This window comes from Lithobates pipiens, unplaced genomic scaffold (assembly GCF_037356315.1).
Source record: "Lithobates pipiens isolate NorthernLeopardFrog02 unplaced genomic scaffold, aLitPip1_a1.2 Scaffold_8, whole genome shotgun sequence".
NCBI lineage: Eukaryota > Metazoa > Chordata > Amphibia > Anura > Ranidae > Lithobates > Lithobates pipiens.
In genome coordinates this window covers 385,024,147-385,040,805 of record NW_027507903.1, presented here as the reverse complement: position 1 = coordinate 385,040,805, position 16,659 = coordinate 385,024,147, and the positions used below count along the sequence as shown (strand labels likewise).

The following is a 16,659-nucleotide window of genomic DNA, read 5'->3' as shown; positions in this document are numbered from 1 at the left end:
ATGTCCTGCTGTGTGTGCCATAATGTGCCGTGTGCCCCTTGATGTGCCCTATGTCCTGCTGTGAGCCCTGTGATGTGGCTTGTGCCCCATGTTCTCCACTGTGCCCTCCTCTATGCCCCGTGTTCTGCTGTATGCCCCACAATGTGCACCATGTCCTGCTATGTTCCGTTCCGAGGCTTTTTTATATATAAGGACATGGGATCTTTCAATTTGAGATGTGTGTCTATCTGATAACAGGTGATCCATTTCCTGCTGGTAGTCGGATTTGTCCAATAATACCCATTCCTGGTGGGTTTGTACATGTAAGAGTTGGAGAATCCTGTATACCTTATTCCCTTCATAATCATGGATAGTTGGGGAGATTTGGGATTGTTGATATTCAATTTCCTTACCCCCTGGCCAGCTAGATTTGCCAGAATCCTAAAGGGGCCATTTGAAAAAAATCAGGAATTAAGACTGAGTATGCCGATGTCCTGTTTTTATCAGACCCGGTGGTTTCCCTGCCAAGTTTGATACTTGCAGACCTTTCATTGTTTGTCGGGTCTAGCGGTTAACCTTTTCAAAATGTGCTGCACTTCAGATCATCCCACAGGTCATGCTTTCTGGAATTCAATCTGTGTTTGGCCCTGCACTATGCGGGGAATCATTGCCTTACCTGGGGTCAAACTGGCCCCTTCTCTCCGCAAACTATACTTTTTCACTTACCCCCCAGGTGTTCTCTTGCATCAAGCAACTGTTAAGTTTATGGTCCCCATACCATATCTCGTCCCTAGGTAGAATACAGGCTATCAAGATGTCTATCCTCCCAAAAGCTGTTCTACTTTAGGCCTTTACCCTAATGTCTCCCGTCAGACTATAGGCAGGATGCAAAAGGAGGTGAATGTATTTATCTGTCAGACCAAGAAACATTGAGTAAATTGCTTTTGTATAGACCACTAGCACTTGAAGGGCTAGGCTTACCGAACTTATGGCGCAGAACCAGTCAGGGTGGTGAGTCCTACGGGAAAGAGCCCCTGAGCCAGCAGCAGTTAGGAAGGTGGGAACATCACCGTCCTAAGTCCCCAACAGGTGGCAGACAGGGCAGGGTCAACATGTCTTCAGAAACTGGTGTTTCTTCCCCCGAAATCCAGGCAATTGCAACTGGTTCACCTGCAGTGCCTCTGGACGCTTTGTCGGCGGTCCTCAATTTGTTTGTTGCCAAGATGGAGGCTGTGCATGGGCGCAAAGGTGGTAAAAAATGGCCCCTGCCCCCATCCTCCAGGGAGAGCTCTGACTCAGACTCGGGCCCTGCTGAGGCTGGTGAACTCTGTTCTGTCGTTTTTAAGGTGAGGCTGACAAGGACCGTTTGGAAAGTGAGGATGAGTCCCTGTCCGGGCCTGTGCATGACAAAGGGCTTGTTGGAGCACTTATCACAGCTGTGTGTGATACCCTGAAAATTCAGGAGCCAGCAGGTCCCTTTTGGGTCCCGTAAGCTAGCCCGTTCATCTAAGGTGTTCCCGTATCTGACTTATTTCGATAAGTTAATTTACAAGGAATGGGGTAAACCGCAATGGACCCTTTCTGTCCCCAAATACATGGCTGTGCGTTACCCCTTTGATGAGACCCTTTTCAAAAAGTGGTCAGCTCCTCCAGTCGTGGACCCCCCAGTATCCAGGTTGAACAAAGTAACCACGATCGCGGTAGAGGGGACTCCTGCCTTTAAGGATCCCATGGACAGGAAGGCCAAGTCAGTGGCTTGTTCCTTGTTTACGATTGTGGGGTCAACTATGCGACCAGTACTGTCATCTGCACTTGTGTCACAGACACTCAGAGTGGGCAAAACGTTTGCACCGCGAATTGGGAGAGCAATAGGCTTCTCCTGTCTGCGTGGAACTAGCAGACCAATTTGTGCAAGGTCTTAAGTACATTTGTGACGCGGCCCTGGACATTCTCCCTCTGTTGTCCAGGGCTTCAGTGTCAGCAGTGGTGCTGAGGCGCCTGATCTGGCTAAAATGTTGGTCTGCTGTTTAGGCATCTAAGAAAGCCCTGTGGGATCTACCCTTTCTTGGCGACCGGCTCTTTAAAGCCTCATTGTATGACATTATTAAAAATGCCACAGGTGGTAAGAGTACACTACTCCCATAAGCCAGGAAGGCTAAGGAGCCACGCCGTAGGCAAGTGACCTAATTTTCCACTCACAAACTGCTTTTTCGTCCGCCCGGGGCTTCGGCCAAGTGTCCCCAGCCAGATAGGGAAGACCTCTGAAGCACCAAAGCGTCCCTGGAACCGCAAGCCTAACAATCCTGTGAGCAAAAGTGCTACCACATGAAGGTTTGCCCGGTAGACCTTTCGGCTGTCTGTCCAATGGGTCTGCGATCTGATTTCCTCAGGCTACAAGATAGGGTTCCTCTCTTGGCCACAAAACAGATTCTTCCCCTCCAGCATACCCTTACTCCCGGCTCGCCGGGAGGCACTATTGGGGGCGGTAAGGGACCTGCTGAGTCGCGGGGTGATGGCACCTGTTCCGAAATCGGAACGTTTCCAGGGGTTCTACTTAAACCTGTTTGCAGTCCCCAAAAAGGAAGGGGTACGTCCATACTTGGACCTGAAAGCCCTCAATTACAGTAAAAGTTCAGAGGTTCAGAATGAAATCAGTAGCTGCTGCACCCCATCAAGGGGACTCCCTGGCATCTTTGGACATCCAGAATTCGTACCTGCACAATACCCATATGCCTTCGGCATCAGAGGTTTCTGCGATTTGCAGTTGGGGAAGCCCACTACCAGTTTGTGGCTCTCCCCTTTGGTTTGGCATCGGCCCTCCAAGTCCTGTTTTGGCGTTGCTGCGGCAACGTGGGATCGCGATTGTGGGTTACCTAGACTATCTCTTCCTGAGAGCATCTTCCGCCCCAGAGTTAGAGGAGGATATGTGGCAATCACCATGCAGACCCTGCAGGAATTTGGGTGGCTGTTGAATCTAAAAAAGTTGGTGATTGTGCCGTCTCAGCGTTTGGAGTACCTAGGCTTACTGCTCAACTCCATGGAAGCAAGAGTGTTTCTCCCTTCAGACAAACTGCACACTCAGAGCCACGATAAGACTGTTGAACCGCAGGGGGTCGTCGCTACGCTTCTGCATGCGAGTTCTGGGACTCGTGGTGGCCTCCTTCGATGCAGTACCATACATCCAGTTTCACACCAGTGTCCTGCAGAAGGAGATTTTGACAAAATGGGACAAATCTCCATTGTCCCTGGATCGGCGGATTCAGATGAGCCAGTTAGTCAGGGATTCCCTACTCCGGTGGCTGAGGTCCACTGCACTTCATTCCAGGAAGTCATTCCTACCTCTGAAATGGACCGTGATCACAACGGATGCCAGCCTAACCGGCTGGAGTGGAGTAATGGGAGTTCAGTCAACCCAGGGCCTCTGGTTGGTTGACGAATCCAAGTTGCCGATCAATCTGCTCGAGCTGAGAGCGATCAGGCTATGCCTCTCGTCCAATCAGGATCCAGTTAGACAACGCCACAGTGGTAGCATAAGTCAATCACCAAGGAGTAACAAGAAACTTGGCCGCTGCACGGGAGGTTGCTCACATCCTTCAGTGGGCAGAGTGACATGTATCGGCCCTGTCGGCCATTTACATCCCGGGAGTGGAGAACTGGCCGCAGGACTATCTAAGTCGCCAGATGCTGGCCCCAGTAGAATGGGCGTTTTGCATCCGGAGGTGTACAGGCTACTGTGCCTGCGAAGGGGCACACCAGACTTGGATCTTCTGGCCTCCCGTCTCAATCGGCAGGGACCCAGATTTGTGTCCAGGACAAGAGCTCGTGGCTGCGTTGGATCAGTACCAGCTGATCTATGCCTTTCCACCACTGAAAATGTTGCCACGTCTGCTTCGCAGAGTGGAGGCCGTGGGGATTCCAGTAATACTGATGGCCCCAGCGTCCCTGGTGGCAGATGCCCCCTGGCAACTGCCGTTACGAAAAGACCTCCTGCCTCGAGGTCCGATTCTCCATCGCTGGTTTTTAACGGCATGGCTATTGAGAGCCAGGTGTTGAACTGGGATCTTTCGGACTCTGTGATTCCAACTATGCTGAGCGCGGAAATATTCCTCTTGGAAGATATATCGTACCTGGAATGCCTAAATCTCCATGTGTGAGGAGAGAGGATGGCATCCGCGTTCCTTTTCTATATCCATGATCCTCCTGTTTCTTCAGCAAGGAGTTGACCAGAGATTGGCGTTAAGCACCATTAAAGTGTGTGTGTATGTGTATGTGTGTGTGTGTGTATGTGTGTGTATATATATAATATATATATATATATATATATATATATATATATATATATATATATATATATATATATAATTATAAAAAAAATTCAGCGATCCCTGGCCTCGCTAGGGAGCACTTTTGTTCAAGGGGTCTTGCATGTAGTTCCTCCGGTGCGTCCACTGTTACCCCCATGGGATCTGCACCTGGTGTTATCGGCGCTTCAAAAACAGCCGTTTGAGAATATCCGAGAGATCCCTTTGACTCTTTCCCTGAAAGCGTTCCACATCAATGAAGACATTGTGTTTACCATCTGTGTCCTAAACTGACACGCCCTAAAGAGGGGGCCCTCCATTCCCTGGATGTGGTCCAGGCTCTGAGGGTGTATTTGTCTGCTACGGCTCCCATTCGGAAGTCAGACTCCTTGCTTGTTTCGGTGGCTGAGCCGAAAAAAAGGCCTGGCGGTCTTGTTAGCCACCATTTCCAGGTGGATCAGACAGATTGTAGTACAGGCCTACACCTTGAAGGGGCAGGTGCCCCCCTTTCCGGTCAGGACCCACTCCACGAGGGCAATCTAACGTCTTGGGCCTTCTGACATCTAGCATCTGTCACTCAAATGTGTAAAGCGGCAACCTGGTCTTCTGTTCACACCTTTACAAAGTTCTACAGGGCAGATGTCAGATGTTTTGGCCGCAAAGTTTTGCAGGCGGCTTTAAAATTGCAATTGCACTTACACTTTTTCCTGTTTTTTTTCTGGTAAAAACAGTACTTTTAAGTAAATGCACTGTTGCATTTGTTACCGCAGTTCTGATGCAGTTGGGGGTATTGACTCCCAGTTGAGGAGCACCCTGTTTTTTGTGTGTAAAGGTTTTTGGTTATTCCCACACACTGTTTTTGTGAGTAAAGTTTTTATACTAGCTCCCACATGCAGTGGGTGAAGTTTTAATGCTGTTTTCCCACCCCTCGTTTTGACACTGCTTGGACGTCCCAATGGTCTAAGAGGAGCTGTGTCAGTCAGTGAACGTAAGAAATTATGATTTTTTGTACTCACCGTAAAATCCTTTTCTCTGTAGTCACGACTGACATAGCACCCACCCCTCCTATCTGGGTGATGTACTGAAGCTGCAATGCAGGCTGTGGAGTTGTTACCTAAGGGACCGCCCCTTGGGCAGAACTAAAAAGTTCTAGTTTTATTATTACATGTCAACATGCTATGCATAGTCCTCTCCTGAAGGTGGCGCAACAACCCAATGGTCTGAGAGAAGCCGTGTCAGTCGGTGAACTACAGAGAAAAGGATCTTACGGCGAGTACAAAACTACTTCTTCCAAAAAAAAAAAAAATGTTTTTGTATGGCCAACATGTAATATTTTGCAGTTCTGTCTGATCGCCAAAACGGTCTTTAATTTTTGTCCTTTAAATAAAAAAGGAGTCCTGATATTTACCAGATTCAGCCTCTAATAGTATATACATTATATCTATTGTGTCTGTTATTCTGAAAGTGGATTAGAGATTTTGCTCCCTAACCATATAGTTGGTTATATTTATCACTGCATATAGATATTCACTTCAATACATGACATTTATACACCTTTCCCAGACCAATTTTTAGCTTACAGCGCTCACACTTTGAATGCCAGTTACTCAGTCATGCAACACTGTACCCAAACAAAATTTTTTACATTTTTTTTCATACAAATAGAGCTTTCTTTTGGTGGTATTTAATCACCACTGGGCTTTTTATTTTTTGCGACAAGTGAAAAAAGAGCTTCTTTCTTAGTTTCTGTGATAAAATTTTGCAAGCAAGTAATTTTTGTTCAGAAATTTGGCCCAAAATTTATACTGCTACATCTTTGGTAAAAAATAACCCACATTAGTGGATATTTGGTCTCCGTGAAAGTTAGTCTACACGCTATGGTGCAAATCATTGAAAATTGATCACACCTGATGCACTGATGGCCTATCCTTTCTTGAGGCCCTGAAATGTCAGTAAAGTACAAATAACCCCTTTTTGAAAAGTAGACATAGGTTGAATAAAGACACCAGTCCATCCAGTTCAACCTGAGTGAGTGTCTACAATTATCTCTCCCTGTATATTGCACACTCACATCGGTCCCTACCCTCAGACAGTCAACGGTATTTAGTAAGAGGCATGGTGAGTTTTTTTAAGTTATATTTTCCCACAATTCTTGGGAAAATTAATATTTATTTTTTCACAAAATTGTCATAAGTTTCTCACACACAGCATATGCATGCTTCCAATTACAACCCAAAATACATTCTGCTACGCCTTGCGAGTATGGTGATCCCACATGTGTGTGACTTTTACACATTCTGGCCACACAGAGGTCCATCATTCTAGGAGCATAAATTACACATCTAATTTCCTAACGACTTATTACATTTGTGAAGGCCCTGGTGCACCATGACAATGGAATTACCCACACAATGACCCCATTTTGGAAAGCAAACACCCCAACGTCTATTCTATGAGGCACAATGAGTCTTTGGAATGGTTCATTTTTTTCCACAAGTCTTCGGAAAATGTGGAAAGAAAATTAAAACATTTGTTTTTACACAAAGTGGTCAGTTTATAAGATTTTTCGAACACACAGCATGTATATAGAAAAAATTACACCCCAAAACACATTCTGCTACTCATCCTGAGTATGGCGATACCACATGTGTGAGACTTTTACACAGCCTGGCCACAGAGGTGTAGTAGTACCTTCAGGTGTTCTAGGAGCATAAATTACACATCTCTTTACTACCTATTACACTTTTGAAGGTCCTTGAGCACCAATGACCCCATTTTGGAAAGCAAACCCCAACGTATATATTGTATGGGGCACGGTCTGCAGAAAGGTACTTGGGTACTCTGATGGCCTGGTGACGGGTGCTCGGCTACTCATGAACTCTGACAGGTACTCAGCTGCTCTGGGCTGTGACGGGTACTCGGCTAATCTGATGGGCTGTGACAGGTCCTCTTTATTGGGGGTAGGGGGGTGCCCCCCATCAGTGTGGTTGGTGTACATGAGCGCTAACAAGATTTACTGCAATCTCCCCTCGCACAATCTGTGTATGAGGGGAACCCAGTAACGGTTTGTTGAAATTCTGTGATTGGACACAGCTGGGCAGTACATGTGACCGGCTGTGATTGGACACAGCTGGTCACGTGGTAGAGGCATTTTGTATTGGCACTTTACACGGATCTGGGATGGGCTGTGTTAGAGGGACATGCCTCAACCGAGAGGCCGTATGACACCTGCCCAGGATGGAAGATCCCATCTGTAGACGTCATGACTATAGCCCGGTATTGAAGTGGTTAATAATTGCTTTTTTATATATATTATATATTTATATATATATATATATATATATATATATATATATATATATATATATATATATATATATATATATATATATATATTACTTTACATATTAACTAAATTATACACCACACTTTTAACGTTATCTGATTAATCAAAGCAATCGACCAACTAATCAATTATAAAAATAATCGTTAGTTGCAGCCCTAGTCAGTGGTTTTGCAGGGTCTGACTAGAAGACCATTTGAACCACAAGAAGATGCAACAATTAAAGACTGGACTTTAAAATTCTGTTAGTGGCAGTTTCTTTGGCAAGAGTCAACAAGCTGCAGACTTTTTCCATTAGGGAGCCATTTCTGACAGTTTTTCCAGACGGTAGTCCTGAGGACAGATCCAGGTTGCATGCCTAAGGTCTCGTCAGTTTTTCACCGATCTCAAAAAATTCTGCCAACTTTTGGACGAAATTGACAGAGGTTTTTCAGTTTGGACATGAAAAGATGTTTGCTACATTACCTAGAGATCACAAGAGTTTTGCAAAAATAGGTAGATGGCTACGAATGGCCATTAGAGTCCTCCACTGCTTTGGGGGTTGGAGCCTCCTAGGGATATTGTGGCCCATTCAACCTGAGCTGTGGCTACATCCTTGGCCGAACGACCCGGTGCTTCACCAGACTAATTCTGCAAAACAGCTATGTGGATGAATTTTTCCACTTTCACTCACCATTATAGAATGGATTTGCTTTCGGCCACAGACTAAGGTTTTTATGTTTACAGCAATAGGTCAATGGTTTTTGGGCATTAACAGTGGCACATGCTTTATAAAAATGCTGTTAAAGTCGATCATTGTTGGTTTTGCAGACACACAAATCTTTCAGCTTTAACGCACCATTTTTTGATTATTTATAACCTTTTTTGGTGTGAGAGCACTACCCAATGGTTGCAACTGTTCCAGTTTTTCACTAATTTAGATGGTCATTTTATCACTAGACACATAGCAGTGCGCAAGTACTTTGCACACATACACAAAAGGGTGACTTGAGATGCAGCATTCATCTTTTTTTGTTGGATGGTAAACTGATGTTTATCTGGTTACAGGCATGCTGTGGCAGATTTTCTTCAACCAGACTCACTGGTCACTTGGCATGACATCACTTGGGATGCCTAGGTGTTGAGTGAAAGTGAAGGCAAGTCTCTGGAACAATGATTTAAAAAAAAAATATTTTTTTTTTTGAGCTGCTTCTACCAAATTATTCCTTTTACACCTTCCTTTTGGGAGTTGCGTATTTCTTTAAATACAATACCCCTTGCTCCATTGGGTCTGAATCTGCTTTAAACCCATTGGACAGATTTCACCTTTGACACTCACGGTGTGGTTTCCTTTTAGCCATCACCACCTCACCAAGGGTTTTGTAGCTAGCAATCTTTTTCACCCTTGACAAAAATTAGGTAGTGCTTGAGCTACTTATCCTTCATATCTTGATAATGCAGTACAGGACGTGGGCTGAATATTCATGGACCCTGGGTTATAGGCTGGTATCTTCAGGTGATTGGGGACACGCCCTCTTGAATTTCCCACCTATAAACCCTACCTCACTCAGTCATTTGCTAGTGTTCAAAGGTGATGAACCTCTTCTCCCTGTGGCAAAATCACTGTTGGAAAACTAGTTTATTTACATTGATTCATAAATCTTCAACTTTTCACTGTCTAATAATACAATTGAAACAATCCCCACATGGCCTGTAATGTTGATTCGACCCCTGCAATTGTGCTGGCGCTCACCTCTGCACTTTGCGTAATGCATGTAGTTAGCTGTAGGGTACTATACAGGTCTAGGTCCGTGGTCCTTCTCTATTAACCCAGTCACTGAAAATGCCCCACCATGATGGGCGAAGCCTGGATCTTTTAGAGGGTATTACCTTGTAATAGTGTTGTTCATACATTATGGCTAGTCTTGAACCAGGATTGTTTGGAATGTGTTCACTAAACAATGTAAATGTTTTAAACTTGGTGCTAAAATGTAACTGCTCAGAGCTTTGCCTGAGGTGGATAACTAGGTTTGATATCAAACCACAGATTGCACACTTTACCTCCACATTGCTTAGAGCCCCTAGAACCCTTTTCAGGTGCTCGGGCACTTCCTCCATTTGCTACAGGTTTGTCTGCTCTAGCCTTGCAGGATGTGCTTACCCTATTTCTGCACTTTACACCGTGAGTCACCCACAGGAGTACTAACCCATAGCAGTTGCGGAAACGAAGTAAAAGAGAGCCACAGCAAAAGCTCGGGTAAACATTTGCTCTGTTGAGGGCAAGTGCGACACAGCATCCTAGCGCAGCCATTCTTAACCAGAGTTCCTTCAGAGGTGGCTAGAGGTTCCTTGAGCTGTGGCTGATTTACCTCCTGTTTGATGGTGCCTATATAGTTCTGAGCCAATGCCACTTGGAGGAGCCAGTGGTATGACACCAATGATCTTTCTAGCTCTCTGCAAGGGGGTCATTCTTACCACCACTGTAAAAAAAAAAGGGGGGGCGTTCTGCTCACTGACCACCAAAGTAAGGGGCATAGTTCCCATTGACCCCCAATGAATGGGCTTTATCAGAGGTTCCCCCGAGACCTGGATTATTTTAAGGGTTCCCCTGGGGTAAAAAGGTTGAGAACGGCTGTCCTAGAGTGACTCCTTCGCTGGCTCCGCTGTCTCTACCAGAGTCTGTTCCCAATAATCCTGCTCTAGAAGACGCAGCCATAGGAGGGAATGACCCAGAGATGGTTCTAGAGGAAGCTGTGGAAGATTTCTCGCCCCCAGGCTCTTGTGCACCTGATGCCTTTTAAGCTTCTAGCCGTATGCAAGTGCAACACCTTGGCAATGTCACACTTGAACATCCTCTGTCTCACCAGGCCCTTTTGTGGTACAAAGACCTGCTAAGTCAGAGAAGATCTTCCCCATTCTGAAGACAGAGTAGCCTATTTATGACAAATGACTCAATACAACCATTTTTACCCTTCCAAATATATTTGCTAAACTCTGTCCAGTGGAACAACTGTCCAATAAGAAATGGTCTAATCCAGTGGTGGGTTGTGCCATCTGTCTGAAACAAACATCACGCTGTACCAATTGAGGATGTTCCTCCTTTAGAAAAATAATTTTCAAAAAAATAGTCACAGGAGGGATATATATTCTTCCACAGAGGAAAATTTCAAAATCTCCCTTTTCACCATCTTCTACCGCCTCAAAACAGAGCACCTCCACACTACCCATGCTTCCACTCCCTAGCCCAAGTCTGGCCCATTTTTTCAGTTCAAGACTTGGTTCACTAAGCCAACCAGGTCTTTCCTAAAGCCTTCCCTAAAGTGTTATAAGTATTCCACCTCAAGGAAGACAATCATTGTGCCCTACTCCAGAGCATGCAAAGGAAAATGCTTTTACTTTTTACTCACAACCATCTCTAGAGTTTGTGGAGACTGGTCTGAAATAGAGAAAATATCCAGTGAGCGGAAGTTGTGTGGATGAAAATGCTTCATAGAGGTCAGAGAAAAATAGGCAGACTGGTTTGAGATGGTTCTAGATGATAGAAAGGCAACAGTAACTCAAATAACCACGCATTGCAACCAAGGTATTGAGCATACCATCTCTGAACGCACAACACATCAAACCTTGAAGCAGATGGGCTACAGCAGCACCCCGGGTGCTACTCCTGTTGGCTAAAAAACTGGAAACTGAGGCTACAATTTGTACAAGCTAATCAAAATTGAACAATGGAAGATTGGAAAAATGTTGTCTGGTCTGATGAATCTTGCGACATTCAGATGGTGGGGTCAGAATTTGGCGTAAACCTGAAAGCATGGATCCATTCTGCCTTGTATCAATGGTTCAGGCTGGTGGTGTAATGGTGTGGGGGATATTTTCTTGGCACACTTTGGGCCCCTTGGTACTAATTGAGCCTTGTTTAAAGGCCATGGCCTACCTGACTATTGTTACTGATCATGACCATCCTTTTATGACAGTGTACCCATCTTCTGATGGCTACTTCCAGCAGGATAATGCACCATGTCACAAAGTTGAAATCATCTCAAACTGGTTTCATGAACATGACAATGAGTTCACTGTACACCAGTGGCCTCCAGACACCAGATCTCAATCCAGTAGAGCACCTTTGGGATGTGGTGGAACAGGAGATTTGCATCATGGTTGTGAAGCCGACAAATTTGCATCAACTGCGTGATGCTGTCATGTCAATATCAACCTTTTTTTTATTTTATTTTTTAACTTGAGCTACAGCAACATCTGACTGTATAGGAATTTCTTTGTCCCCGAGTGGATTTAGAAAGCGGTTTAAGCACTTTAGTATTGACTTTCCTTACCAAAACCTTTTTCTGTGCTGTGATAATTTGACAGCATGTTATTGAGGAGGTTAAAACATTGAGCTTGTTAATGATGCACTAGATCAATTTTTGGTCATACACTGAGGAGTAGGTGAAGGGTTTAATTAGGTCACATACAGTTGTCAGATTGAGATGAAGGGGTTAATGTACAGATGTGAAGGATAAGTTAAGTTAATATATTGGTCACTGCAGGAATAGCATGGAAGTTGGATGCATGAAAGGAGGGTGTGAGCTGAAAATTCATATCTGCTGCCGCCTCTGATCTTGGAGCCAATGGATGAATTCTCTCCTTCCTCCCTCCCCTCCCTCTGCATTGGTAACTTTTCCTCCAGCAACAAACAGTACTAAGAACAGACTTTAACATGGAGATTGTTGCTGTATTCATGTATTTCTTTTTGCAAATAATGTGGAATAGTTTTATGTACTGATGCACTTATCACAAGGTTTATTAGAGTGGGAGGGGGCGCGCAACATTTCCCTTTAGGTAGCACTCTGTTTCTCTTTTTGCAATTTAAAAACACTATACTATAAATCACAGTGATTACAAATGTAATCACAGCTGCCAAAGTACAGAGCCATTTAGACTGGCTTTGTATGCAGTGGCTGCCCAAGGGTAGTTTCTGCAAAGCTGTTTATAATATACACTGCAGAAAGAAGCTTCCAAGTGCAGACTTTGTAGACACTATTATACACATACTTTATGTGCATACTTTTGTGCCATTGGTATAGGTGGGAAACGCCTTGATTCATTCTAACAATTTAAATTTGACATGTTACCGTAGATTTGAAAAGACATTGTCCCTGCCCATTCAGACTTGTTTTGGTTCAACATTTAATATCTTTTTGTTTGTTTTTGTTTTTCCTAATCTGGTTTTATGCACTAAACTGTAAATTAGTGTAGAGCCACTGTATAAGGTTCCTTTGGTGTGATGCTTTTGAAGTACAGTATATTGCATGAGCCCCCATTTGAATTGTAATGAGCTGTGTATCAAACACCCTATATTTTATTTTCTGGTTTTCCCATTTTAATCTTAAAACACTGTTCTTGTGTCAATGGTGCCAAGTTTGCTAAAATGTCTTAATATGTACAAATTGCTGTCTTCTAGGAGCTTGTTGAAGCTGTAAATAATGCAGAAGGCATTATTCATGACACAGAATCAAAGATGGAAGAATTTAAAAGCCAGTTACCTGAAGATGAGGTTGGTTTCATTTTTTACTGTCCATTTTTTTAAAAGGGTACTGAGCTCTGGATACTGTCATCAATTTACACAGAGTGAATTGGAAATGTTTCAAATAGACTATGCAAAAACACTACAAAATGTATTCCCATGGTCAATGGGTTTAAAGGGCTAAAAGTAAAACCTATGTGGCTTGTGTCCAAAGTTTAAAACAAATAACAAAGGGGCATTTAAAAAATATTTAAAAAAAAGAACACCATCCTTATAAGAAGGTAACAAAAAATATATGTTAAAAAGTCTGCAAAACTGACAAATTGCTAAATATTTGTTATAGCAAAATTTGTCATAGCAAGGGACTGACCGCTCTATGTGCCCCTCCATGGTTGCAGCTTGTCAAAAGCAGAGCAAAAGGGAGTGCAACAGCGCTAGAGTAAAAAAAAAAAAAATTAAGATAAAACAAACGTCGCACTATATGCTGCTGCTGTTCTGTACATAACATCAAAATACAATAAATAAAAACAAGCTGCGCTTATTCAAATATTAAACTAAAGTCCAAATTTCAATTCAAGTCCTGAGGAAGGAAACTTTGTTCAAATATTTGTAGGAAAAATAATTAATAGGATTGCCAATTCCCGACACCACATTGTGCATGCATGAACTCCAAACGGTGCCCGATCACCGTAAATGGAAGTTATGCTCACCAGATAGCGAGCATTAAGGGCGATTGGCTAAACCCAGCCTAGGGCCTTTACGCTTGTAGATGTCCACACCAGGAAGCAGTATACACTAGGTCCGTTCGGAATCCATACATTCTCACAATTGTCTCAAAAAGAAGAAAATGGCTGTCATAGTGTAGTATAGTTTACTACACTATGGCAGCCAGAGTTGAGCTCTATTGTTTTGAAATCCATGGTTTCTCATTTTCATACAATACGGGACACAGCCATAGTAATTACTGTGTGGGTTATAGGCCACCTGGGAGTAACTCCTTTTTTTCACCAGTGTCTAAGATGTGCTGTGCTGAGCTCCACTGGAGCAATCCTTGCTGGGGCTAGCTATGCAGCCAGATCCATTGAGTGTCTTTTTAAATTAGAAAGCGGTACAGCCAAAACATATATAGCACAATCTAAATGGGAAAAGAAATCACTAGAGTGAAGATAAAACAGAGTCCAAACTCTTCATAGGAATATCCTGAGGGTCCACACTGCCGAGCAAGTATCCAGTGAAAGTAGTGATGAATAACTACAAATGATGACTTGTGACAATCCTCCCACGAGGATAATACCCGCTCACCTCAAGAGATGGACCCCTAAGTGAATCGGTCAGGTCAAACCAGCATTATCCCTTTGAGGGGTAGGGCCAACAAGGTCATAACCAGATAACAGACAAGTAACGGTGGCTTGCTCTTAAGCTATTCGTCATCCACTCCAACAGCGGTAGATACATAAAACGAAAGCAAGAATCTCTAGTGCTCTCTGAATATTTAAAAACCATTTAATAAAAATGCAAAGTGTACACTTACAAATATTGCACTGTGCCCCAGTGCGAAGGATAACCACAATACAATAAACTCCACAAGAGTCAGCATGTGAGACACGGGTGGCGTCACGCTCAAGGTCGCGTGGTTTCCGTACGCGTTGCGTCCCAGAAAGGGGGCGGGACTTCATCAGCAGCGACGGCAAGACGCAAGTCACTCGCTATATAAACCATGTCAGCTGACCCGTCCGGCCTATGGAAGCAAATGTGCTCCAGTCACCCTAGCAACCAAAGGACAAATGATCGTGGCAGCAGCTCAAGACAATAGACTAAGTATAGCAAAGGAGCTCAACTCCGATATAGCAAAATCTACAAACCTAATAATACCTAGAACCATATAGAAACGTCATCCCACATCCCTGCTGACTCTCATGAACAACAAACAGATTTACAAAAAATAAGACAAAATTGTAAATAATGAACTATTGAAATAAAACAATATCGAATTCAATATTCAAGCCTCTCGTTAAAAGAACTTTAGTTTCATGGATCCAGTGAGATTTCCTGTGGCTTAGTTGGTGAATGAAATTGCTATCTTGCCAGTGTTTGACCCTCTTGATGCAGCAGAATTTTAGACCCCTGGGCCTTTGATTTATGGACAAGCTTAAAATGTTTAGAAACATTGTGTGATTTTAAACCGTTTTTCTCTTGTATTCACCGACCGATACAGCTCCTCTCTTAGCCATTGGGTTGTTTCCCCTATCACTAGGAGATACTAGGCATTAGTTGTAACACAACGCTCAGAACTCTTAGTTCCGCCCAGGGGGCGGTCCATTGGGTAACAACCCTCCAGTCTGCCAGACAGACCTCCGTTTTATTTTGCCTAGTGGAGAAGGACTTGGGAACCCAGCGGTCCCTGCTTTTTTTATGCAGAAGCTTGGCTTTCTCTTATATTCACCAACCGACACAGCTCCTCCCTGTAACTAAATGGGTTGTTTAGCCTGCCATTAGGAGAACTAGGAAAAATTGTTACACAATACACAGAACTTTAAGTCCCACCCTGGGGGGGGGGGGGGCTGGTTAATTATTCTTGTAGTCTCCCCAGTCCGCCCATTGAGCGTGAGCAGGCCGCAGCTATGGCTCGGCAGGCCACGACATGCCTCAGCTCCAGAGGGGGTCGGTGAGCTTCAATGCTCCGGGGTATACATATGACCGGGCTACTGATGTCTGGATCACAGTATACCAAGGCCAACAGCTACCCTGTAACTGCGCAGGAGTAGGTCTGTGATGGAATGTCTCCCAGCTCTTCAGGACTGGTAAGTACGGCTCTCCCTCCTCAGGGGGGTTGAGCAGCTGGGTATTCCCTGGGAGGTTGATTCGGGGGCCACCTCACCACCACCTCTTCTCTCCCACGTCCCTACTTTCCCTCCCCCCTCCGGGGGGGCGGCTGCATGTGCTGTGGGCGGTGTGTGTATGGGGATCGCTGGGTTTCTCACATGTGGGGGGGTCTGTGCCCCCCCCCCCCCCGTCCTCTGGGGAGAGCTCTGATGTAGACTCGGGCCCTGCTGTGGCTGCTGACCCCTGCTCTGACCTATCAGATGAGGCTGACCAGGACCATTCAGACAGCGAGGATTCCCTGTCCGGGTCCGAGCGCGACAAAGCGATGGAGCACTTATCACAGATGTGCGTGATGCCCTGAAGATCCAGGAGTCAGCGGATCCCTCTGTTGATGTATCGGTCCCTTTTGGGTCCCGCAAGCCAGCACCTTCACCTAAGGTGTTCCCGTATTTAACTTATTTTGACAAGTTCATCTACAGGGAATGGGGTCAGTCGCAAAGGACCTTTTCGGTCCCCAAAAACATGGCGGTGCGTTACCCCTTTGAGGAAAGCCTTCTCAAGAAGTGGTCGGCTCCTCCGGTCATGGACCCCCAGTATCTAGGTTAAATAAAGTAACCACGATCCCGGTTGAGGGGACTCCTGCATTCAAGGATCCCACGGACAGGAAGGCCGAGGCAGTGGCTCGTTCCTTGTTTACGGTTGTGGAGTCAGCC

General features: G+C 44.7%; 1 protein-coding gene across 1 annotated transcript in view; it reads left to right on the top strand.

Moving 5' to 3' along the window:
• The window catches only part of HSPA9 (heat shock protein family A (Hsp70) member 9), a 299,396-nt gene that overhangs the window by 270,865 nt on the left and 11,872 nt on the right, over positions 1-16,659 (top strand). Inside the window, exon 12 of the mRNA XM_077473881.1 lies at positions 13,061-13,153. Within this exon, the coding sequence (XP_077330007.1) occupies positions 13,061-13,153 (93 nt within the window). The remainder of the gene's footprint in view (positions 1-13,060; positions 13,154-16,659) is intronic.